The 26,533-nt window shown below is 36.0% G+C and overlaps 2 protein-coding genes across 4 annotated transcripts in view; one reads left to right on the forward strand and one right to left on the reverse strand.

The window, feature by feature from the left end:
• Positions 1 to 6,392, reverse strand: part of GANC (glucosidase alpha, neutral C) — a 63,828-nt gene extending 57,436 nt beyond the window's left edge. The window contains exons 1-4 of one of the 3 annotated variants that reach the window (XM_063089838.1): positions 6,290 to 6,392; positions 5,383 to 5,466; positions 3,979 to 4,041; positions 2,435 to 2,543 (exon numbers count right to left, since the gene is read on the reverse strand). In XM_063089838.1, the coding sequence (XP_062945908.1) occupies positions 2,435 to 2,543; positions 3,979 to 4,041; positions 5,383 to 5,411 (201 nt within the window). In that variant the 5' untranslated portion in view covers positions 5,412 to 5,466; positions 6,290 to 6,392. Of the gene's footprint in view, positions 1 to 2,434; positions 2,544 to 3,978; positions 4,042 to 5,382; positions 6,076 to 6,107; positions 6,118 to 6,289 lie in introns of those variants that run through there. The other 2 variants (XM_063089839.1, XR_010022904.1) reach the window with 2 other exon arrangements.
• Positions 6,393 to 6,494: 102 nt separating this feature from the next.
• The window catches only part of TMEM87A (transmembrane protein 87A), a 54,610-nt gene continuing 34,571 nt past the window's right edge, over positions 6,495 to 26,533 (forward strand). The window contains exons 1-7 of the mRNA XM_063089078.1: positions 6,495 to 6,654; positions 7,943 to 8,003; positions 11,077 to 11,162; positions 13,985 to 14,098; positions 16,377 to 16,430; positions 16,509 to 16,553; positions 22,327 to 22,444. Coding sequence (XP_062945148.1) covers positions 6,499 to 6,654; positions 7,943 to 8,003; positions 11,077 to 11,162; positions 13,985 to 14,098; positions 16,377 to 16,430; positions 16,509 to 16,553; positions 22,327 to 22,444 — 634 coding nt within the window. The 5' untranslated portion in view covers positions 6,495 to 6,498. The remainder of the gene's footprint in view (positions 6,655 to 7,942; positions 8,004 to 11,076; positions 11,163 to 13,984; positions 14,099 to 16,376; positions 16,431 to 16,508; positions 16,554 to 22,326; positions 22,445 to 26,533) is intronic.

Below are 26,533 nucleotides of genomic sequence, written 5' to 3' on the forward strand. Positions count from 1 at the left end.
TGGACCTCTGTCATCCCTATCAGACTGACAGAGGGCACGAAACCTTAAGTCCTTATTAATTATCTCAACTCCATGTGACAAGGAGGACATTAAAATGGAGTTCATCAGGGTGACCTCCCAGCATATACATTTGCATGTATTTGCCATATATCAGAGCCCACAGATTCCCTATGCAGCTCCAATATTTTCAATACCTGAACATGGAGTCTATTCCAAGGGATCCTCAGAGTTCTCAGTCTTGGGAGCTACGTTGTTGACATCCCAGATAATTTGTCCTTGTTTGTCAGGTTCCTCAGCTCCCTTCTGAGCCAGGTGCTGTCTTGTGCTGAGATCCTGTGGGTCCTCCTGGACTGTGACTTCTTTTCCTTTGAAGGCATCCAGATCTGCTGGCCTCTGATCCTGGCACCTGACCTGAACCGCATTGTCCCTCATATTTTCAGGATCTGAAGACAAAACTGATCTATGGTAATGTAAAAGGGCGTGTGTGGGTCCATCACTAACTGCACTGATATCAAGCTGTGTTGAGAATTTTCATTTTGGCTCATCACTGATATTCAGAGTAATTTTTGCCTCATTTATTTTGCTTCAGCATGTGTCTTCATGACAGTAGATTGTTCAGATGCTCAATATACTAAGCTTACCCATGGGTGAACAGGGATTCTTATCCTAACCACGAACAACTACAATTCTCTGAAGTTAGGCACAATGGAGACAAGAAGGAAAATGAGAAAATGACAGAAAGTTTCCTGACATCTGGTGGCAGGCCTAAAAACTCCCGGAAGGCCTCTAACTCGTTTCACTTCCTGGAGCCAACTGTTTCTGCTGACCCTGTATAGATGGGTTTGGCTGGGTCTAAACCACACGTAAATAGTGGGTGATTCTTCAGGAAGGAAATTAGTATTAACCTATTTTTTCCCATGAATAGCTATCAATCTAGGCTACAAAAGGATGTAGAGTATGGCAGACCTGAATGAGCAGTAGAGGACCTATGACTCTGGGGGTATTATGAGATGGGAACTCAAAGGTATCAAAGATGCTGAGCAAGAGGGCAAATTCCTTCAGAAAAATGGGTAGTATAAGAATCAGCACTAGGTGTTGGAGAAAGGCTAACTGTCCCGTCTGTGCAGCTAAGAGAGATGAACTTAAGTGTACTGCCACCATAACTATGACCCTAAGTAAGTAGAAGTCCATACTTTGAATTTAGGCAAGAAAGTTATAGTACAGGATTTCACATCTATAAAATGACTAAAATCTCTAAAACTTCATAATGAAGATAGCATTCCTCATTGTACAATTGATCCTTCTGTCTGAAAATAAAGTTGGGACCCCTTTCTAAATTAAAGAACTTCCAAATATTATAGAGAACTCTACATTAACAAATTCTATAATAAGAAATATTATAGAGAACTGATGTTGTGAGCAGTTTTTGTTCTTTCTTCTCTCATGAATTAGTTTCCTCAGTACAGTGCTATAGGGGAGGAGCTATGGTAGTCACAAAAAGATGTCTCATAGGTCTGCAGTGAAAGTCAGCTACCCAGAATTGGGATTTATTAGTATGTTGGCAGAGTTACTATCCAAGTTATTAGGGGATCCAGACTGCATTGCCTTAACTACATCTTTCAGTTACAAGAATTATAAGTTAGACTGGTCTGAGAGGATTAGGAAACTTATGATGCCTTTAGAAGGTGGGGGACGACCTGGAAGTGAGGGTCAGGTTGAGAGCATCAGGCACTTGTGTACAGTCTCACTTCCTAGCACAGCCCATAGTGCTTCCTTCATGACTGACCCATTTGAAGTAGTGTGATGACTTGGCAGGTGAGAAAGCACTTAAGATATATTGCTCTAATCCTTTCAGTATATAATAACTATGGTAATCTGCTAGTGAAGATGGAATACTTGTGACTTAGGTTTTCAACTACATAGTCTCTTTCCCTGTCCCCTGTTCCCCTGGTCTACCCACACTATGAGGTTTGGACATTCACTGAATCTGTACCTTGCCCAGGCTGCATGGGCAATTATTTGTTGTGTAATGGTACTAGAAAGCATGTGTGTGTTTGATGGAGTCTGATAGATGCAGGAGAAAATTCTGGTTAGTAGCTGTGTGACTTTGGGCAAGTGACTTTTTAGACATCACTTTCCTTATCTGAAAATTGGGGATAATACAATGTACATGTTGGGTGTATTATGAAGATTAATTAAAAGGAAATAATATTTGTAAAACATCTAGGAAAACATCTGATGCACAGGCAATCTATATGTTGATATTCATACTATTAAAGTAGTATTAGTGCAGATATGAAAAAGATGACATTCCTTCTCTAACAAAGTTTATTTTTGAAGCATATGTGGTTTTAATTAGTTCTTGAAGAAATTTACTTCAATCCAAATAAATATAGAAACAAATTATTCTCTGTAGAAAATACTTCTATCTCACCTTAGTTGCTTCATTGATGATATGGAACCTGATGCTTTCTTCACCTGTTGTGACTGAGTCTAGTAATGCCCGATAGGTGGACTTCTTGGAGAGCTGCTGTTTCTGACGCCTACAAATATGGAGTATATAGATGCTTGAGAGTTAGTTGTGACTGTCAGCATTCAACAGACAGTATTATCACATGTAAGTCATTAAAATTCACTATGATATTAAGTGAACTGGGCATAGACAGTGTTAGTACTCTAATAAAGAACTAATAAATGTACTTTATTATTATTAAAGTGCTAATAAGATTAGTAACAACAAGAATACTAATGAAATTGTCCAACATAACACTGTTCAAAGGATGGCATCTTGTTTCCTTTATTGAGAAAGTAGGGCAATTTTCATAGATGACATTTATGAGCTTGTTAATTTCCCTCTCTCTTTCCGTGAAATGGACATTTTAGTAATAACTTGATACATTCTACTGGAAATCCAGTATAATCTAGTGATTTAACAAGGTGACCAGGCATTCACTGTAGGCTTCCCTCTAGGTATCTGCTCAAAATTAAAACATGCTTTTCTTCCTCTAGAAAACAGAGTGAATAATTAGAAAGTTAAAATATATGGTACAATTTTTTATGATTTCAATTTCAGGATCACATAAATGCAGACATTCAAAAAAATGAAAATTTTAAAGAGTTTTTTTGAGTGCTAGAGAAACAGGTAATCTCATATAATGGTAATAGGAGTACAAAATAGTACAATTCCTATGGAGGGAAATCTGGTAATAGTTAACACATTTCAAATGCATTTACTCTGATGCAGTAATCCCGCTCCTTGAAATCTACTGTATAAATACACCTACATGTATAGGAAATGATGTATGTATAGCTCTTCATTGAGGTAGTGCTGTTATAGCACAAGATTAAAAACAACCCAAGGGTCTAGCAAGAGGAGACAGACTGAATATATGATGGTATATCTACCCAGTGGAATTCTATGCAGCTGTAAAAAGGGAAGACAATCTCCATGTACTCATATAAGCTCTTCAGATTAAACTATAAAGCAGAAAAAAAGAGGCACACAACAATATATATAAAAACTTACTTGGTGTAAGAAAGGGGGTGATATAACAATATATGTATTTATAAAAAAAACTGGAAAGATAACTAAGAAATTAATAAATCTGGTTACAGGGACAAAATAAGGAATGAGGTGGAAGGCAACAGGAGTGGGAGTAACACTTTTCAATGTATAATCTTTATTTTTTTTGAACTACATAAAAGTATTATCTATTCAAAGACATAAAAACTTTAAATTAGCTTTAAAACAATTTGCTTTTAAAACTAAATACCTATCCATTGAAAAATGCAAATAATATACTAGCAAGTATATAAAGCTAAAGTGAAAGTTTCTTATCTGATGAGTTCCTTAATCATTAAATTTCCTAATTGACCATTTCCTTAGAAAGCCTGCCAGTTTCCAAAAATTTAATAAGCATCAATTTTGAAATATTGTCAGAAATGTTTTGATCTAAGTAATATATTTAATTTCCTTACCTGTAGAAAGCGATCTTGCTGCAGTCTCTGAAAATGTTTTTATCCACAGCTTCATCTTCAACACTAAATAAAAAGACATTTTAAGAAACTTATTTTATACAGTGTTTGTGAATCTAATTTTTGTACCTTCTCTAACTATAGTATGAACATGCAAAATAAACCTTTGGAGTCTATTGTGCAATGCAAAATTGTGTCAGGGCCATAACATAACACAGCATATGTGCTGCAGAACAACATCCTTTCATAAATCATCCAAGGTAAACAACAAAATATCAAGTTCTGGGATTACTCTGAAAGTAATGAAAAAAGAGCACTGTTACTTATGAGGAAGGTTTCTTTTAAAATAATGACTGAAGGCTATGACTGCAATAGTAAAATCTGAAGGAGCAAAAACCAACCAAACAAAAAACACTCTCAACCAACCAACCCAAACCCAAACCAACCAAACAAAAAATAACCACAACCCACCCACCTATTTATTTAACAAAATATTTTCAGGATATTCTTACTGGGTGGTGAACTCTGAGGAGGATATGAAGGACTGTGTTCAAGCTTTCTGCATGAGCCTAACCAACAATCACAATAAAGCTGGCAAATGCTATAATGGAGGTGTAAAGTGCTAGAATAAAAATAGTAACAGGTGCAGAAGGAAAATCTTTTCTTTTTTAAAATGAGTCTGACAATCTAGCCATTGTTTATTAAAACCAAGTTTCTGGAAGAGCTGTTTCTGGAATAAAACATTAACAAGAGGTACATATATTGCTACTTGATCATATGTATTTAAATTAGCGTCCATCTGATTAAAACGACTATAGGTTATAAGGGAAAAAACCCACATCAGCTTTCATGCAGAAGTGTGGCTGAATACATGTGTAGTAAGCATGTTCATGATATGGAGGAAACTATGATTGAACACAAATTTCAAAATATTTTGAAAACAAGCCCAAACAGATACACTTGGCTATACTAAAAAATTGTTTATCCTTCATTAAACTCAGTCTTTGCCGCTTTTTTAAAATCTAGTGTGCAAAGATTAGAGAAACCTGCAGTCTCCTCTTTTCAACTTTGAAGAATGAACTCTGGAGTGATATATAGGAAGAGGTGGGTGTACAGCTGAACTTGGAATGCAACATGCTTGAAATTCATGCCTTAGAGTTCTGATCTCAACATTTCCACTGTTAATGTTATTTAACCATTCCGAAAGTGTTTATGACAGGCTAACCATTAATATCAACTCCCTGCAGAACTGAGAAAAAATGATAAAGATTAAGCGCACAAATACATTCAAAAAAGAAGTGAAATAATCAATGCAACCTTCAAAGCCATGATGTTGCTTTTAGCCACTTTAAGGTACTATCGCCTGCCCTGGGGTCAGTCCCTGCAGAAGCACCAGTAACTTTTTACCTGATTTCCTCGTTCCCGGCTGCTTCCATGGCTCCTCTGTCGTTCCGACTGGCTCCCAGCTCCCAGACCAAATCCCTGGGTGACCTTTTTAAAAAGCCGATTGGCCCGTGTTTCTAAATTACAACCAGCACTTCACGACTAGCACTTTACCACCGTCAAGTTTCTGAGAAATGGAATCCCCCCAGATCCTTGGGGAGTGATATATACTGAATTTTGCTCCTGGGTTTTTTCAGGCCCAAACTAGCGTTTCTACGTGGATTTATTTGGCAAATTTTTCTTACAGGTAGCTGACGAGGAACGTGCTTTTATTAGGAACCGAAACTGTCTTTGAAGGGGAGAGAGCGGTACGCAATGAGCCCTGGAGGATAAAAATCAAGAGCGTGAGAACCTGGAAGACCGAGACGGCTTCCTTGGTTGGGGCGAAACATCTATAGGTCTATCTCAACGGTGGTCACGCCACAGATATTGAAAATTGACTCGCTCTCTTCCCGTTTAGTTTTGAGTGGGAAGTGCCGGCCGGGCTTTGCTGGAGACTGTAGTCTCCGGCCAAAGTCTACGGCAGCATCGTACTTTTTAGGGTTAGAAGGGGCTTTTGAAGGGTACTTATTACACCATCCAGTCTCCGAATCACTTCTACTCCACCACAGCCAAATTCCAGCCTTTGCTTAAATATCTCCAAAATCGCACAACTCACTACTAGACGCCAATCGGGCAGCCAGACTTACGGCTTTGCCAGACTTCTGGCCCCGGCGTCCAGCTTTGGCTTAGGTGAGGAGCTGGGGCGAGCGAGAGAAGGAGAGAGCCAAACGTTGCACGAGGTGCCTGCCTCATCCCCAAACTCTTTAAGGGCTGGGAAAAAGGAGAAGAGAAGACGGAAGCTGGGATGGCATGAGGCGACCACCCTTACCCGTTGACTGTGTTACGACAGGACAACGCCTGCGCAGTAGGCCCAAAGCCTCACCAAAGAGTGACAAGCGTCCGGGGGAGGTACCTCTGGGGCTCAAGGCAAACAATCCCCGCCATCTTTCAAGGACCCGGATAATCCCGCCTATAGAATAGAGCCGGAAGAGGGCGGGACGAACCGGAAGAAGGTGAAATGCTTTGGGTAAGCATTCCATGGCTGTGAAGATGGCGGCGGCTGCGTGGCTTCAGGTCTTGCCTGTCATTCTTCTTCTTCTGGGGGCTCAGCCGTCCCCATTGTCTCTTTTCGGTGCAGGACCGACACCCGTATCTGCTGCCGACCGGTCCAAGTGGCACATTCCGATACCGTCGGTGAGTGTTCACTTCAATAGTGACTGAACCCGCAGGAGCAAGAGGTGGGGCTACGGCGGCCCAGGGAGTCCATGCGGGTTCCTCAAAATTCACTTCCAAAGGGGTGGGATTCCGGGAGTGTCCGTGTCCCTGGCCCACAGGGACCCACCTCCCTGGAGCGGAAAGCAGCGCACTTCTGTAGGTGGGCTAGTAGGAATGTCAGGGCCACTAAAGAAGCGGGAAGGAGTTGGTGGACCGGTTTCTCATCAGGAAAGTAGCAGAACTTTTCAGTGCCTCACTTGAGGGAGAAGCAAACTTGATGTGTAGACGGAGAGTGGTTTATCTTTCAGCTGAAGTTTCACAGAATCCAGTGAACCCGGGTTGGATGAGAGGAATATATGTAGGTAGGCGTCTTCATTTCTTTCTTTTTTCCTCTGCGCTTTTTTTTTTTTGTTTCTGGGTAGTTCAACTTACTAGGTGGTTTGATTTTGTTTAAACTTTAAATGGTTATTCTAAGCTTTGCTGTGTGATTAGGAAGCCTAGGAACTTAAAAAATGTATTTTAACACGGGAGTGACTAAAGTGGAAGAAATCGTATTCTCAAATTTAATGTATTAAGGCTAGTCTTTACTTTGGACAATTAACTAGGTAGGTGGACCCTTTCTGCCCCTCCCCCCTCTTAAAACCTTATTTGAGTAAGAGGAATAGTAATATGAGCGGACAAGAACCGGATGCAGGCAGGAAATGCTGAAGCTTAAAGCTACATTGGCCTTTTTGTTTCATTCTGCTCTGTTCACTGATTGTAATGCCCAAATCTTACTTGGACTTTTATAGGGCAAGCATTATAGCTTTTATTCATTTGCTGAGGATCTCCAGGTTCTCAATTTTAGGATTTTACTTGTTATTAAAGTGGTTAATAGTTAAGTCCTTTTAGATTTAAAAATAAAACTCTGGTTGTCTGCTCATAGAATAGTTAATTTGAAAAAAACGATTGGTTATTCTGGGCAGTGATTAGTGAGTAAAGGGAATGAACTGATTAAAGGGTATGTCCCATGAAGATTTAAGTTAAATTAAGATTTCTAGCAGCTTCTCTTCTAGAGTACTTCATGGCTAGTGGGAAAAAAATTATGTTTTTGCATTAGGGGCAAAATCCTGCAGTTTGGATATGGTTGAATTTTACTAAAAGGGAGGATGTTGATGTCTTTTTGGTTAAGGAAACTAATTTGAACATTTTGTAAATTTAGGTAGTTATAGTCTGCCTTGGGAATTGAAGTGATCTGATACTAATTATGTTTCCTTTATCTTTGCAGGGGAAAAATTATTTTAGTTTTGGAAAGATCCTCTTCAGAAATACCACTATCTTCCTAAAATGTGAGCTTTTTGAATTTCATGAAGTTTTCGTTTGAGTTTTTAAAAGGTGTAAGCTTTTAAATTACCTATTTTCTTCCTCTGATGGTCATTTGCAATGTATATTTAAGTTCTTAAATTTAATAGTCCGGCACTATCTAGGTATAAACGTTTTTGGTGTATGTTCAGAATACTTACTTGTGTGAGCTTTATTTTCTTCCCGTGTTTTTCTGGTGTTTACTTTACATATATATGTACACATATATATATTATAGGTATTATGGGTAATATGTACATAAATATATATTACTATATTCTCTTATGTATTTATTTTACATATATTAACATATATGTTAATACAGTCATCTGTTGCTCAATAAGAATACTTTCTGAGAAACGCATTGCTAGGCAATTCATCACTGTGCAAACATCATAGAGTATACTTTCACAAATGTGGATGGCATAGCCTGCTACACACCGAGGCTATGTGGAATAGCCCACTGCTCTGACCACCCTCATATATGCGGTCTGTTATTGACTGAAACATGTGATGCATGACTATATATGTTTTTATACATATATACACATACTATATTGAATATATATGTTGAGTATATACCATGTATCTTATATGTTATCTGTGTATATATTATATAGTATATGAATATATATTATATAGTATATTAAATATATGTATGCAATCACATCTCAGTTGAATTACATTTAATTATGTTGGTTGATTGCCTGCATGGTGTTTTCATCTGTTCTGAGTCATAGAGATACCACCGATTTTACTCTTGTGTCCTAGATTTTTTTTTTTTTTTTCCTGGCTGGTGCAGGGATCAAACCCTGGACCTTGGGTGTTACCAGCACCATGCACTAACCAACTGAGCTAACTAGCAGGCACCGTTTTAGACAGGGAAGTGATAGAAAAATTTCTTTCCCTCATTGAGCTTGCATTCTACTTGGGGTGAAAGGAGCAGATAGAATTTCTATGAAGAATATACTACTTCCATTAAAATATAATTTCCTGGGGCCGGCCCGTGGCTCACTCGGGAGAGTGCGGTGTTGAGAACACCAAGGCCCCGGGTTCGGATCCCATATAGATATGGTCGGTTGGCTCGCTGGCTGAGCGTGGTGCTGACAACACCAAGTCAAGGGTTAAGACCCCTTACCGGTCATCTTTTTAAAAATATATATATATAATCTCCTGAGTAATGACTTAAATCTACTCTTGCACACTGTTCTTTCTTCTGAGATTGGTTTAGTAGGTAAGAGTAGCTGTTAGAGATAGCAAGATTTTGTCTTTGGGAATACCTGATAGCCTGTTTGCCATTCTGTCCTTTTTTTTAGGTACTGTATTTTTCTCACCTGCATTTTCATCTAATGGTGTTTTACCAAGTTAAACAAGCTGCATTTTTTAAAGTGTCTACATTTCATTGTTTTTGGAGGACTTGAAGCTCCTTAAAATTTATATTGTCTTTTTCTTTTGTACTTCTATGCTTTTTCATATGTGCCAGTTGTCTCCGATTTTATACTTTTGTCAAAGTATGGAATAGGCAGTATAGAAAGTATAGGAAGTATTGAAAGTTATGGAATAGGCAGGACCATTTTCATTGTCTCTTAAAGCCTTCCATTTAAAGTTCTAAATGTTGGCTTTTAACGTAAGCAATAATATTTTTGCAGCTTAATTTCCTTGCAAATCTCCTATTAGGGGATGTATTCTTACTGGCTTTTAATTAATTAATCCGATTTCTGCATGGGTTCTTCTGAATAGTTCATAGCCAGATTGCAGTATCATTTTTATCATTTCTATGTATTCTATTCAACAGGTCAGACTTTTACATAATCTAACAAAGCCCTGTGAAGATATGTTGGTCATTAACTTACAAATTAGTTTCAGAAAACAATTTTTAAAACAAAGGGGAAGCTTTGTTAGGCTGCTACTTTTGTTATGAACCAAAGGTAGATTACTAAATGCAGTCACGTGTATTTTTGTTACATTTGCATGCAATAGGGAGTCTGTAGTATGTCTTCCCTTCCACAGCTGGAATCAAAGATAAAAGGGAATACCGATAAGACAGCTAATCAGTCATATAGTCAGATTTACACTCCCAAGTCTTCAGACTAATGTCTAATCCATTAGAAAATTATGTTCCAAACTATATTTAATGAGTTATATGAAGCTTTCATGATTTCATGAGATTTATTGAGGCTTTTCTTAAGGAGGGCTTTGAAAAAAAAAAAACTAATACTCTATCTTGGCTTTTTCTATTTCTAACTTCCCCCCACCATGTTTGCTTTTTGTTCATTGTTCTTTTTATCCAATCTTGATAGTTGTCAAGATCCAAGCCAGGACTTTCTCTCTCAGTGGAACTATTATTTGTACTACTAATAATAGTCATGAATATTGCCTTATGACATCTCTAATGTTGTTTCTTGTCTCTCCAACTAGAATGTAGCATTTTTTTTTTTTTTTTTTTTTTTTAAAAGATGACCGGTAAGGGGATCTTAACCCTTGACTTGGTGTTGTCAGCACCACGCTCACCCAGTGAGCGAACCGGCCATCCGTATATGGGATCCGAACCCGGGGCCTTGGTGTTATTAGCACCGCACTCTCCCGAGTGAGCCACGGGCCGGCCCCCAGAATGTAGCATTTTTAAGGGTCCTTAAATAATTTGTTCCTGCTGTTCTTCTCTTTGTCTTAACACTGTGCCATTGTATCTCTCTAGACTTATGCTCTGCTCAGTAAATATTTGAATGATTATAGAAGACTGATTTTAATTTAGGACTGCTTTATCACTCCCAGGTTTTTCCCAGTAGAATCCAGAAACTGAGGTTTTATGGCATAAAAACATACACAGTTTCAAAAGGTTAAATAACGTGTAACTGCTGTTTCTTTTTATGAACAGTACTTTTATCTGAAGAATATTCAGTTCTTTTGCATATATTGTTTGATTACTTTATCTTTGAAGAAGGGATGGTCTTTGAGGATCTCAGTTTAGGGTAGGAAATAAATAGGATGTAGGTTAACATTTTAAAAATCATCTTTTATGTTGGGAATCGTCTTTCGTTACAAAGATTTCTTCTTTTATAGTTGATGGAGAACCTTGTGATCTGTCTTTGAATGTAACCTGGTATCTGAAAAGTGCTGATTGTTACAATGAAATCTACAACTTCAAGGTAAGGAACATAAAATTACAGACTTTTCTTGGACCATAGGGGTCATTTGTCCCAACCTCTTAATTTTATAGAGGAAGGTGTATCATGTAGCTATGGAGAAGCTGAGCTGAAACTAGAATTCATGATTCCCAATTTACATACCTGACACATCAACATTTTCAACCGTTTTGATCTCAGAACTCTTATATTCTTAAAAATTCATGTGGGTTATTCTATTAGAAATTAAAACTGAGAAAATATAAAAATATTTATTAACTTATTTTAAAGTAGCAATAATAAATTCATTACATGTTAATATAAAATTTTCAGTGAAAAATTATTTTTCCAAAAAGATATAGAGGAGCAGGTTGTTTTGCATATTTGTAAATCTCGTTGATATATGACATAACAGAAGCCACCTGGATTCTTATATCTCCTTCACTTAGTTTGTTGTGATATTTTGGTTGATGTACATGTAGAAAATCTGACCTCATACATATGTATAGGTAGAAAAGGGAGTGGTATTTTAATAGCCTTTTCAGCTAATTGGGAAAATTCTTCTTTGATTCTGTACCAAAACTCAACAAGTGAAGTTTCTTAAAGGTCACTTGCAATATAGAATCTGAAATCAAATTAGTGAACTTTTTGTACTCTTTAATATAAAATCCACTGGTGTGTCTTGCACTTTTTTTTTGGTGGCTGGCCCGTACAGGGATTCAACCCCCTGACCTTGGTGTTACAACACCATGCTGTCCAACTAAGCTAACCAGTCAGCCTCATGTCTTGCATTTTGAATGGATCTTTTACCCATGTATGATTTTGTAACATTATTCATTGGTCATTTAGAAAATATTGGTTGACCGAATTATATAAATCTCTTAAATATTAATTCATTTTACATTTAACTAAAAATTACATTGCTTATAGTAAACATCCCCAGACACCTCACCTCCACTCTCATTAGGAGCTTCTTAATTATTGGAAGTCATTAAGCTCATAGTAGTTGATACAACTTATCAAAATTCCAGTTTTTGCTTGAAAGCTCAAATTTTGTCATTGGCAATGAATACTGTCAGTTGAAGTGCATTGCTCATTTTTAGGAAAATATCTCCTAAATAACCAAGTCTGAATAACTGTAGTTTGTCAGTCATTCTTTCAAGTAAATGTGGTCTATGAAAAAATAAACTAGTTTAGCTCACAGTTCAAAACAATTACAAAGTGCTTTGTCTCAAAACAATCATTTATTATATTTTGCTTTCTTCCCATTTTGTCACCTAGATTATTAAAAAAGACATGTACTCAGAGGTCCAGATTTAATAACATAATAATTTTTATTTCTTCATCAAGAACATTCTTACATAAAACTGGCTTATTTTTAGGGGGGAGGTGGGGGTGGCTGGCCAGTACGGGGATCTGAGCCCATAATCTTGGTGTCATAAGTCTAACCAACTGAGCTAACTGGCCAATCTAGTTGGTTTTTTTTTTTTTTTTTTTTTAACTGTAAGTTTGTGACTATGAAGAGTACAACCACTAGTACAGTTAAGTGCTGCTGCCTTGGTTACTGATAAGAGGCAGCAGTTTTATCCACCATTGCTTTGGTACTATCAGTGCAAGACAAGTAGCATACTATTATTATTATGAAAGTAGTTTTGACCTCTTAGACCTTGTGAAAGGGTTCATGGATCACACTTTTGAGACTTGCCATAGTACGTGATACTTGAGCACTGGAAATATATTGCTCTGGGATCGGTTTTTCAGGCCTTTTCCATTCTCTTTCCATCCCCCTGTTCATAGTTTATTTCCTTCCTTCCTTCTTTCCTTCCTTCTCTCTTTCTTTTTAAAGTTTCTCTTATTCTTGAAGTTCTTTTACACAGATAATTTGACTGGTCTTTAAAAAAAGTCCATCGTCCAGTCTGTTTTTCAAAACTTAAGCATTTTGAATCTTTCCTTAGTATTAGGTTTTACATGATCTTTTTTGGAGTGTTAGTGATTGTTTTTTACTTTTGTTATATAATATTGGGTAGGATTGGTATGACAAGGAGGACTGGAAAGACTGAACAATTTAGAGAGAAATAAAATTTCCAGAATACGGTTTGAAATATTGTTGATCATTTTCACTTAAGTGATCACTAATTGAATTTACAGTAAAAGGTTCATACATTTGAAACTTGGGATAAACTGATCAAGAGCTTAGCAGATCCTGACTTCATAGGGAGTGCAAGTTTAGGAGTGTAGAAGTTCTCTGTACTGGCTAGCTGATAAACAAAAAAAGAGTGTAAAAATTATTTTGGGTTGCCACAGGATAAAAGTTTGGAGATGACAAGCAGATGGTGGGAGATGTGGTATTGGACCTTAGAAAAGAGAACAAGACTAGAGATATGGGTATGGGAGAAAAATCATAGAATCGATAGGTGGAGCCACAGAAATGGTGAGGTTTTTTTAGAGTATTAGTATTGGGGTGTGAAATGGGTGCAACAGTTTTGTGCTCTATCTTAGCTTATGAGCACAGTATATCTTTTTGTTGATGTTGCTAATTTGGTCAAGTAACTCTTTTAAATATATTTTCTTGTGACAAAACCCTCTGGACTCTGGCAGTTTCCCAGTCTTTCCAGAATTGTTAGAGGAACTACCCTTAGCGAGCCAAAGACTACAATTCTGTGCTTTAGAATCTAATAATGTTAGATTCTTGGATACTGTTATATAGAGTCTTTATCTGAGGCTGTTAATTTTTGAAGCAGCAAAATGAAAATTGTATTGCTTCTATAGGAGATCTATTTGTTATCCTTTAAATATCCTACTTGTGAAAGATAACTTAATGCTTTGTGCCTTTTCTATTTTTCTAGGCAGAAGAAGTAGAGACGTATTTGGAAAAACTTAAGGAAAAAAGAGGCTTGTCTGGGAAATATCAGACGTCATCGAAATTGTTCCAGAACTGCAGTGAACTCTTTAAAACACGGGTAATCTTTGAAAGTTGGAGAGAATAGAAGTAAAAAATGTAATGTATGTACCTTTGGTTATATCCCTTTCCCACCCCCCACTCCCCACCTCCAATTATTTTTTCTGGCTGAAGTAAGTTGGAAGCATGTTCTGACAGGTGCATAGTCAGCCACTTACATATTCATTTTATCAAAGAAAGGATGTGCTTTCCTTTATGTGTAAAAACAAACCCCTATTTTTTTATTGTGGTGAAATATACATGAAATATACATAACATAAAATTTACCATTTTCACCATTTTTAAGTGTACAATTCAGTATCATGAGGTACATTCACATTGTTGTACAGCCATCACCACTACCCATCTTTAGAACTTTCATTACCCCAAACTGAAACTTTGTATTCACTAAGCAATAACTTCGCATCCCCTGCTTCTAGTCCCGAGTAACCACTGTTCTACTTTCTATCTCTATATGAGTTTGATTATTCTAGATACCTTGTATAAGTAGAATCATACAATTTTTGTTCTTTTATGTCTTCTTTTACTTAGTGGGTTCATCCATGTTGATGCATATGTCAGAGTTTTCTTCCTTTTTAAGGGTTAATGTTCTCTTATATACCACATTTTGCTTATCCATTTGATGATGGACATTTGAAACCTCAAATTTTTAATTCTCTTATCACCTCATCTAATTCATATGTTCACAGAAAAATCACAGTATTTAGATTTTACTGCTACAGATCTGAATTCAAAAGGGTATCCCTGCCTTAGGGTTGAATTTCATACCTTGTTTTGGGGAAAGAAGAAGAAATGAATAATACTATGGTTTTTTTGTTTGTTTGTTTGTTTATTTTTTTTGCCTTTTTCTTGACCGGCACTCACGGCCATTCCTATATAGGATCCGAACCAGCGGCGGGAGCGTCGCTGCGCTCCCAGCGCCACACTCTCCCAAGTGCGCCATGGGCTCGGCCCAATACTATGTTTTTAATGCTTACATATATGTAATCATATGAGGGGCATTTCTCATGAAATTCTGTTGTTTTTCGAAACAGGATCTAATACAATTTTTTGTTTGTTTGTTTGTTTAAAGATGACTGGTAAGGGGATCTTAACCCTTGACTTGGTGTTGTCAGCACCACGCTCAGCCAGTGAGCTAACCGGCCATCCCTATATGGGATCCAAACCCGTGGCCTTGGTGTTATCAGCACCGCACTCTCCCGAGTGAGCCACGGGCCGGCCTAATACAAATTTTTTGATAGAAAAATTTTATAGGTGTTAAAAATACTTACTGTAACTATAGCCCTTTGTCCTTACTGCATCTAAAATTTGCTTTGGAATGTTTAGCAAATTGCCTTGAAGAGGCAAGGAGTTCATGGAAAGCTGGGTTTTCTGTCCACGTACTAGAAATAAAGTTTATTGACAAGACTTTATTTAATAATTGATCATTGATAAACAGATGAAGTAGTTGATTGAATTATAAGGGTCGGCTCTTGTTATGGCTTATATTTTATGGACTTGGAGGGAAAAGAAAATAGCTTTAAAATGGTGGAAGATTGGTGGGAAAAAAGCTAGGGACAATGATGTTGAGTAGTTCTTATGTTTTCTGTTGGTTCTCTAAATTTATCCCACAGGCTAGGAGATCAGTTGGCCCTTCTTAGATTTGATTATGGAAAGCTACCTGTTGCATCCTGTTGCCCAGGGTTCACTGCTTTTAGATCTGGCATAATCTTGCCAAGGTGTTGTCATATACCCCATGTTGATAAGGTTTCTTCTCCTCTTCTACACTAATGTATCAGAGTTGAATTAAACAATCTAATTGCTCAGGAAGGAAAATGCCTCATCTACTGATAAATGGTAAGACAGGTAATTAGTATTGTTTTTTTACAGGCATTAATGTGGTGTGGGGGAAGGAACAATGGACTTTAGAGTCAGAAATCTTAGGTTCAAATCCTGTTTCTGCATCTAAAGCTTTATAGCTTTGAGCCTCATTTTCCTCATCTGTAGGATGAGAGGGATTTATCTAATATCCCTTTATCCTAAGCATATATCCTATATCTAAGATTTTGTCATTTGTAAAAAAATTGAGTGGCCAATTTAGTTTGATAGTATTTTTCAGTTCTCAGCAGGGTTTTATTCACTTGTTTTTGGTTAATTGGAAATCTTTTGTCTGCTGATGCCATATTATTAGATTTACTGTTATAGTATTATGTTTTGCTTTAACCGTTTCTGTGTATTTTGAACTACACTTTTCTTTTACTATTTATACATATTTAATTTTACTTTTGTTTCTTTTATAGAGCTTTTCCGGGGATTTTGTGCATCGACTACCTCTTTTAGGAGAAAAACAGGAGGTAATTGCTTTTGTTATATATTTCTGAGAGTAAAGTAAAAATTCTTGATTAATGTTCTTTTTTTTTTAATGTTTAAAGGCTAAGGAGAATGGAACAAATCTTACCTTTATTGGAGACAAAACTGTAAGTATATTTGGGAATTTGGGGCAATGAACACATATTTTAGTTTTCTTATGTTTGTGTATTTTTGAATTGTTCTCTCAATATGCTAACATTTTAAAAGAAACTTAGAGACTGGAAGCTATACACCAAAATGTTAAAAGTGGTTGTCTCTGGATATTGTATTTTCTTTATTTTCTACAATAAACCTGTATCGCTTTTGTAATCACCCTGCCTAATAAACATTTGTAAATAGGAAGAAACTTATTAAAAAGACTTTTAAACTCCATCTAAATTTATCTGTAATAGAATACAATTGGAAGAGAGTTTGGAAAATTGAAATAAGATCAAAATGTATAAATGTGCCTTAAGTTTTCATAAATACATATTTTATGGATGCTTATTTCACCTTTTGATTCATAATTACTAATTCCTCAAAACTTTCCGAGTTTAAAAATATAGAGGAAGTAAGATAGATATTCATGTTGGGTCATATATTTTGCGAAGTTGATCAGTTTTTAATTTTATAACAACTGTATTGAAACAATATACAAGTGCATATCACAAAATTTATCCTTTTAAAGCATACAATTTAGTGGGTTTTGGTATATAAACAAATTGTGGCAACCCCCACCACTATCTCATTCCAGAACTCTTCATCACTGCAAAAAGTAACCCCATACTCATTATTAGTCACTCACCATTACACCCTTCCCCTAGCCTCTGGCAATTACTAATCTACTTTTTGTCTCTATGGATTTGCCTATTGTGGACATTTTATATAACTAGAATCATGCAACACATGGACTCGTGTCTGGCTTCTTTCACAATTTACAACTCTGTCTTAACTTTTTCTTCCTGTCTGCACAGAGCCTTAAGATCAGCCAGAGGTGAGTGATTAGGGCCTTCTCAAGTCTTTCCTGGGCCTATGCACAGCTCTGGGCCTTTGTGCACAGCCCTACACATACTCATGGCCTTCTAGATTTCCAGGAATATTTTGGAGCTTTTCATAGTCCCTGTGGACATCTCATTCTCCAATTTTTCCTTTTAAGTTTTTGGTTAGCATTTTGATAAGCCCCAGCTGGCAACTTCACCTCAGGCAGCTGTGATCTTTAAGAACTGCTGCTGAGTGTTTTTGACAAATGCCCTGAGTGCAGGGTTGTTGACACTGAGTGATCTCTGAGTCAGGTCAGATAAAGGCAAGCCTTGAGAATGGAGCTTTTCAGCAATCTACCATATAGCTCAGGTGATTGGTCTTTTAAAAGGGATTGCCAAACCTGTTTTCTTTTTTCCAGTGGCTGTAAAGCTGCTGTTTTTCACAGTTGTAGTAGTTTCTTAGTTCCGAAGACTTTAGTTTAACGAGCGTGGGAAAGGGGGATGGAATTAGGGTGAACAAAAACATTACAAACTTACTTTTCTTACCAAGATTCAGCTGTTTTTCTTGAAGAAACACTCTTGGATTTTTGCAAGTCTTTAAATTTTGAAGTTCCAAAAATCTTAACTTTTATAGATTTTGCCAGTGTTCTTGTTGCTTTTATGGATGGGTGGATTTTTGGACATCCTTATTCTGCCATTCTGCACATGTGTGCACTTCCTCCCCCACCAATTTTAGTTGTATAATATTTTAACCTGAAAATGAATTAGGGATGACAGTCTTTAATTTTTTTTTTTTTTTTTTAACAACAGTAGAGATCTATTGGGTTTTTTCTTACAGCTAATATGTATATAGTCACTATCAAAAATTTAGAAAATACACATAAATGAAAAGAACATAATCTGATATATTTATCTTCTAGTCTTTTGTCTACGTGCATATTTATATTTATTTTATTCTAAAAAGGGAATCTTAGAGTATATATTCTATAGCAACTTTTTTTTGTAGCTTACCAATATAATATGGACATCTTTCCAGTTCAGTAAATGTTGTATTACATCATTACTTAAATGCCTGCATAGTATCTTATTGTATGAATGCATTGCAATTTGTTAAATTCTCTGTTCTTGGGTCTTTGTGTTTCATTGTCTTACAATTTTAAACAGTGTTACAGTGAATATTGTTGTAGCTACATTTGTTTTTAAATATTTTCTGATTTCAAAAGAATTTCATACTGATAAAAGTTTTTGATTCTATAACTTAAAAGTAAAGGTCATTTGTAATTTTATTGTCTAGCAATTTTAGCAGTTTGGTGTGATTATGCAGAGCACAAGCGTATTAAAATGAGATCATGTTATATATAACAAAATGGGATCATATTATATTTACCACTATGTAATACTTTGTTTTCATTAACAGATTAGTAGATTGAGTAGTACTTTGGCTGCATAGTTAGGCTAAATTCCTAGAGGTGGAATTACTGGATCCAAGTGTATAAACAGTTTAAAAGTTCTTTTTCTGTGCTTTGTCAAAGTGCTCTGCAGAGAAGTTGTGGGAATTTATGGTCCTAAAAAATTGAGAGTGAATTTTTTCCTCTTTCCTCACCAATAGTGACTGTTATAATTTAAAATAAATTTTATGCAGTTTGTCTAGTTAAAGCAATAATTTATTGTTGTAAGTTGTATTTCAAAAATTGCTGTTGAAGGTCCATGTTTATTTATATGCATATTGGCTGATTTTACCAAATATCAAATAGCTGGAATCATGCAAATATGTGGCCTTTTCAGATTGGCTTATTTCACTTAGTAGTGTACATTTAAGGTTCCTTTCTGTCTTCTGGTGGCTTGATAGCTCATTTCTTTTCAGTTCTGAATAATATCCCATTGTCTGGATATGTCAATTAATCCATTCACCTATTGAAGGACGTCTTGGCTGCTTCCAAGTTTTAGCAATTATGAGTAAAGCTGCTATAAACATTTGTGGCAGGCTTTTGTGTGGACATAAGTTTTCAGCTCTTTTGGGTAAATATCAAGGAGTGCATTTGCTGGATTGTATGGTACGAGTATGTTTAGTTTTGTGACTACTATAATTTTGTCAATGCAGTGCTTAATCAAAAATAGAATGTATTGGGAACAAAACTACCCTTGTAGTATATATTTCTCAGAGCATCAATAACTGGATTACCATATGCAGCTTTAATTATCTTACCTTACTGATGGAGTTAGAAAAGTTCTGTTGAAGGGGAGTTACAATTTTGAGACAATAACAGTGGGGACAAGCAATAAATAGACTGTAAAGCCAGGGAAGGAAAAGGTCTGGAAAGGAGACATGTAGGAAAATAATGGCTTTTAATAGCTCCTGTGTGTACCAAGGGATTGAGAAAGCCATGTGCATGCCCAGGACTGGACACATGCTCAGTGAAGACTTCACTCAGTAAAGATGACCCTCAGCTTTCACTCTGGCTGGCCTTCAGACTGCACAAGCAGAAAGTGAAGACTAAGGAAGGGCTTTAATTGGCCCAGCTAAGTATTGAAGGACTACCTCAATCTGCAGAGACTAGGAGAGTTTTTTTTTTTTTTTCTTTTCTCATTCTGGCTCCTGATGTTTAAGGAAATCTTTGCTGAAACACTAGCTGACTACTAAGCTGAGGGAACATATACTTCTGTAGTTACGTAGGACAAAGAATACAAAATTTACAAAAATAATTTAGAAAAGTTACTAAGCAAACAAAAAAAGAATATTATACACCAGCAGATACAACAAACTCTGGAGAGGGAGCAGAATCTGATTTCCAGAGTTGCCACTTTATAATATTCAGAATGCTTAGTTTTCAACAAAAAATTACACGGCATGCAAAGACATAGGAAAGTGTGACATTTGCAGAGGAAAAAAATAACAGGGCCTCTGAAGAAGCCTAGACATTAGACTTACCAGACAAAGACTTTACATGAACTGTCTTAAATATGCTCAAAAAGTTAAAGCATGGGTGAAGAACTAAAGGAAACCAGGAGAACAAAGCGATAAAAATTATAAAAAGGAATCAAACAAATTCTGGAGCTGAAAAATAAAATAACTAAAATGAAAAATTGGTTAGAGAGTTTCACAGCATATTTAAGCAGGCAGAAGAGAGAATCTGAACTTGAAGATAGGTCAGTTAAAATTCTCTGTTCAGAGGAGCAGAAAAAGAAAAGAATGAGGTCAAATGGACAGAGCTTAGGAGATCTATGGAATACCATCAAGTATACCAATACAGAATGGGAGTCTCAGAGGGAAAAGAGAAAGAGAAAGGTATGGAAAGAATATTTGAAGAAATAATAGCCAAAAATTTCCAAATTTTGGTGAAGGCATGAATTTCAAAAAGGCTGAGAAGCTCACAAAGCTAAAACTCCAAGCAGGAGTAAATAAACAAAACGTTGTATGTCCATAAAATGGAATATCAGTCAGCCATAAAAATGAATAAAGTACTGATACATGCTGCAACATAGATGAACCTTGAAAACATTATGTTTAGTGAAAGAAGCCAGACACAATAGGACAAATATTATGTGATTCCATTTATATGAAATGCTCATACTAGACAAATCCATGGAGAGAGGGAACAGATTAGTGGTTGCAAGTGGTGGGGGGAGGGAGAAATGGGGAGCTGCTGCTTAATGAGTAAAGGGTCTCCTTTTGGGATGATGAAAATGTTTTAGAACTAGACAGAGGTGATGTGCTGTTGAGTTGTATACTAATTCAAAATGTTAAAGTTGTAACTTTGATGTTATGTGAAATTTATCTCAGTTTAAAAAAAAGGAGCTAATAGTACCTATCTGATAGGGTTGTTGTGAGGATTTAAAAAAGTCATAAATATTACATGCTTAACAGAGTGCCTGGCATATAAATGTTATTTTTACAGGGTAAAAATCCCTGTAGTCCAGAGTTATACACTTTGTCAAATCCGTATGAGAATTAATCAGTACCTTTTGTAATTGCGAGAGGGAGTTATAAAGATATATAAAATTAATAGCAGAGCAGCTTGTTACACCAAACAAAGTTTCATTGGTTAGTGGACAAGTAAGTTCAGGAAAGGTTCAGTAATTATGGGTAATAGAATATATGATACCCATAACTTTGGAGCTGTAAAGTTTCCTCACGTACTGCTCCTGGATCTTGTTAGAGAGAGGCTATTTGGCAGAGATAAGTCAGTGTATGAGATTCAGCATGACAGTATGTTCTCAAGTTACTAAAATAATCTAGTAAATGTATAGCTAAAGAACTGGTTAATCTGCTTTATTTGACACTTTGGATTTGTATCATGGAATATAATTTTTAATTTCTTATTTAACCTTTTCTTGGGTTGTAGGACATTGAGAAAAGCTGTGGTTCTACAAGAAAAATCATAAATGTGCAAAATCTGTTATCCGCTTTGAAGGGTTTCATAGATCAATGAAGCTTACCCAGAGATCTCTAGATAAAAGCTTCTCCTTTTAAGATCAGACAGTAATAAATTGCAAGTCTAAGTAGCAGTACCTCCTTTCACACTTGAGGAAAAAGAAACCAATCGTTTTCTGTGTTCATCTCCTTTATCTTTATATCTTACTTTTGTGTTTGTGAAGATTAATCTGTGTGGAAACTGAGAGTCACTGCCCCCCAAAGTCAGGGACTTGGCAGCTGTTAATTCGACTTCCCTGACCGGGGGACAGTGACTCTTGCCTCCCACATAGACTAGCCCAAAATTAAATTTTTGATGTAAATGTGAGACCATGTCAGCAGGACTTCTGGTAATCTTGAAAATGGCATTGAACAAAGGGAATTAGATTCAGGAATTGATGTTTATAATTCACATTTACTGACATCATCCTGGATTTTTTATATTGTGCTATTAATGTGTGCTCTTAATTCTTAAGACTTGAAGGTTTGATACTTTTTTCCCCTCTGTAGGCAATGCATGAACCGTTGCAAACTTGGCAGGATGCACCATACATTTTTATTGTACATATTGGCATTTCATCCTCAAAGGAATCATTAAAAGAAAATTCACTGAGTAATCTATTTACCAGTAAGTTCAGTCTGTTTCTTTTTAACATTTGTTTTACTATCTAATTGTCCTATGCATGGTAGGTAGTGTAAAATTCCTTTTTGTGAGGGGATGATCCATTAAGAATGTTTGTTGAGAAGTGGAAAAATTGGGAAAGAGAAATTAACATTGTTCTGCACCCAATATTACCAGACACACTTCTAGGCACTTCACATAGGCTTTCTTTCTAGGTATTACAGATACTAGATTTCATTTTTCTTCATTTGATCCTCCTGCTTTTTAAATTTTTAATTAATATCACTTTCTCAGTATTCTGAACTAGAATTGTCAAAACTTGGTCACCAGGTCAGAACTCGGAAATTTTTAAATTAATTAGCGTTGGTAATTTTTAATTATTCAAGAATTTTTCTTAAGTTTTCTCCTTTCCACTGTTGCTGCCCAGTGCATGGAGTCATTGTCTCTTATCTGGAATTTTGCAGTAACTTCCTAACTGGTCTAATTTCCTGTGGTTTCCTTTTTTGTTTCTTCTTTCTACTTTGCAGTTTCCTTCCCTACTCAGTTTTCTCAAGTAAAATATTGAATAGAAACAGTGATGACATCCATCCTTATCTTGCTCTTGACTTTACTGGCAGTATTGGTACATTTTACCATTAAGTGTGATGTTTATTGTAGATTTTTCAAAATATTCTTTATTTGGTTAAGGATGTTCCTTTCTATTCCCAGTTTACTAAGTATTTTTCTTTTTTTAAGTATTAAGAATGAATTCGGTTTTATCAAATGGTTTGATTGTATTGATTAAAATGATTATATGTGCTTTCTCATTTAATGTTAATGTGGTGTGCGTTATATTAACTGGTTTTTTTTCTTTCTTTTTTTTTTTTTAAAGATGACTGGTAAGGGGATCTTAACCCTTGACTTGGTGTTGTCAGCACCACGCTCAGCCAGTGAGCTAACTGGCCATCCCTATATAGGTATCCGAACCCGTGGCCTTGGTATTATCAGCACCACACTCTCCCAAGTGAGCCATGGGCCGGCCCTTACATTAACTGGTTTTCTAATGTTAATCCATACTTGAATTACCACTAGTTGGTCTTGATACACACACACGCACACACACTCACACAGTCTCATACACATACATACATATTGCTGGGTTCTGTTGCTAGTGTTTTATTGTTTGTTGCCTGTGTTCAAAGTAAGATTGGCCTATATTTTCTCTTCTCATACTGTCTTCCACTGGTTTTGGCATCCAGGTTATGCTAGTGTCATATAATGAATGGGAGAATGTCATTTTTATATTCTGTGGAACAGTTTTTTGTAAGGGTAGGATTATCCATTCCTTTAATGTCTAGTAGAACTCACATGTAATACTGTTTCCACCTGATGTTCTTTTTTTCTCCCCCAGGTAGATTTTTAAATGATTTATGTTCAATAGTAATAAGTTTCATTTTAGTTTTTCTGTTTTTCCTTGGATCAGGGTGGGTTTGTTTGTTTTTTGGTGTGGTTTTTTTTTTTGAAGAAATTTATTGACAGTGTTATTCATGATATTTCTTTACAAAAATCTACTGTATCTAGTCTTTTAAAATCCTTAATATTGCTTTTGTGTCTTCATACAAAAATCTACTATATCTAGTCTTTTAAAATCCTTAATATTGCTTTTGTGTCTTCTTTTTTTAACACGTTAAACCTTCTTAGAATTTTATTTTGTTGTATTTTTATCCCGATGAATCAGCTTTTGGTTTTGGTAATTTTCCCAACCATTTTTTGTCTATTTGGTTATCTTCTTCTTTATCATTTTATTTCTTTTATCTGACTTAATCTTAAACTTTTGTTTTTTATGATTCTTGTATTGAATGCTCAACTTCCAATCTAAATGTGTCTTATTATGCCCCATAGTGATATGGGGGTGTAGCAGATTTAGGCAAACCAGCAGGTGGCCTGGCACAGTTTCTGGACCTCAGAATATATGTGTATCCTACTGCCTTTCTAGGCTCACAGTTTTTTAGTGGGTAATGGTGTCAAGGAGCAGTTGCTAGCGTTTATTTTCAGCCCTCTTTCTTTGAAAAGGATAGACTAGAAGCCCTGTTCCACTTCACTTCAGCCTCTTCATTGCATCAAACCTGGCTCGGTCCCTGCTCTTTTTCTTTAAATTCTACTAGTTTTAGTGATCCCATAGGAACTGCACTTCTTTTTTTTTTTTTTTTTTTTTGGTCCTTTTTTGTGACCGCGCTCAGCCAGTGAGCGAACCGGCCATCCCTATGTAGGATCCGAACCCGCGTGTGCGCTCCCAGCGCCGCACTCTCCTGAGTGAGCCACGGGGTTGGCCCAGGAACTGCACTTCTAACTACCATAGTCTGCTTTTGAGTCCAGAGTCAAACATGACCATTGATGCAGCCTCATGCACTGTTGTGAGTTTCTGTAAAGTTATGATTCTTGGAAATGTTTATCTTGTTTTTGAGCTAATGTCCTTTTGTTTTCTCTTTTTTATATTTTATCCATCTGTTGTTTGGTGGTGAAAAGGTACATTAAAGGATGGACTTTACTACATTATCTGAAAGTCCTAGAATTATTTATCTAAAGTAGTTTTATCATCTTTCTTTCCTTCATTAAAACCATTGATGATTCCTCCTTGCCTATAAAATGTCCACATTTTGCAGCAAGGTTTATAAAACTCTTCACAGCTTGTCCCAGTTTACCTTTTGCTGCCTTATGCCAAAACACTATTGTATTGTACTATGTGCAGTCTCACACTACCTGTTCTTTAAGTATACTACACACTTTCACAACTGTTTTTATTCATGATATTTCCTCTACCTGGAAGGCTTTTTACTTTGTCCTAGAAAATACATACTCATCCTGCATCTGGTTCAGAGGGCTAGTTCTCTATGTTGCTTTCTGGCTCCCTTTACCCTTCTAGATGGTAATCCACTAGATAGCAGAAAATATCTTACTCATCTTTCTGTTTGCTGTGTTTTCTAGGATTGTCAAATACTAAGTGCTCAGTAAATGTATATTTTAGCATAGAGCAGGGGTTAGCAGACTTTTTCTTAAGGGGCCTGATAATAAATATTTTTTCCATTGCACCTACCCAACTCTGCCATGGTGGTTCAGAGGCAGCCATAGACAATCCATGAATGAATGGATGTGGCTATGTTCCAATAAAACTTTATTTAGGAAAAAAGTGGATGGCCACATTTGGCCCATGTGCTGCATTTTGCTGATTCCTGGCATAGAGTTAGCAAAGACTGTGACAAATACTCACTAAACATTTTTGTTTGCTGTTTTATTAAATTAGGAAGGTATAGATTTGATAACCAGTTCGGCTCTGAAATTTTTATGATTGCTATATGGGAAGCTCCTTTTGTTCATACGAGTATTATTAGACCTGGTTAATGGTGTGTCCTTTTATCATGCCTGATAAAAGCTAGTAGAAAACTTGTGTTGAATGGGAAATTATTAGTCTGTCTCTGGAAATGATCACTTCTGAAATAAGTCACATTTTTATTTATTAGTCATACCTAGAATTTATCCAAATCATTTGATCAATTACAATCTTAAAATAGTTTTATCAATTACAGATGATCTTAAAATAGTCAATAGGTTTGCTTCAGTAAGGCAAATCTGTCTTTTAGATTCATGTTGTTACTATCACTTTTTCTGCTTCATTAAAAGACTATTTAAAAATTTTTTAACAATTAATGGACATTAAATATAATTAAATATAATTTAATTATAATTAATATATTAAATATAATGCTTTTGTTATTATTAACAAAATCTTTGAAAAATATTAACTACCAAGTTTTGGGAAAGTTCAGCTCTATGTTTATTGGATGGTGTCTTGCTTCCATCTGAACTTTTGACTTATTTTCATTTTGGAGTGAGGATCTAGGGTACATGATTGGGAAGGTGGATTGTTTTCCACCTTATTTTATCAGGAAGGGTACATTATTAGTGTGTGTTCAGATGAATTTCTAGGGTTTTTTTTAAATGCCTTACTTCATAAAATTGAAGTTGGTTAAAAAAATAGTAAAACAGTGGGAAAACATAGGTAAGGAGGGATAGCAAACAAAGAAGGTGGCAGAATGAAGAATAGAAGTCCTACAAAGC

This window comes from Cynocephalus volans, chromosome 3 (genome assembly GCF_027409185.1).
Source record: "Cynocephalus volans isolate mCynVol1 chromosome 3, mCynVol1.pri, whole genome shotgun sequence".
In the NCBI taxonomy this organism is placed as follows: Eukaryota; Metazoa; Chordata; class Mammalia; order Dermoptera; family Cynocephalidae; genus Cynocephalus; species Cynocephalus volans.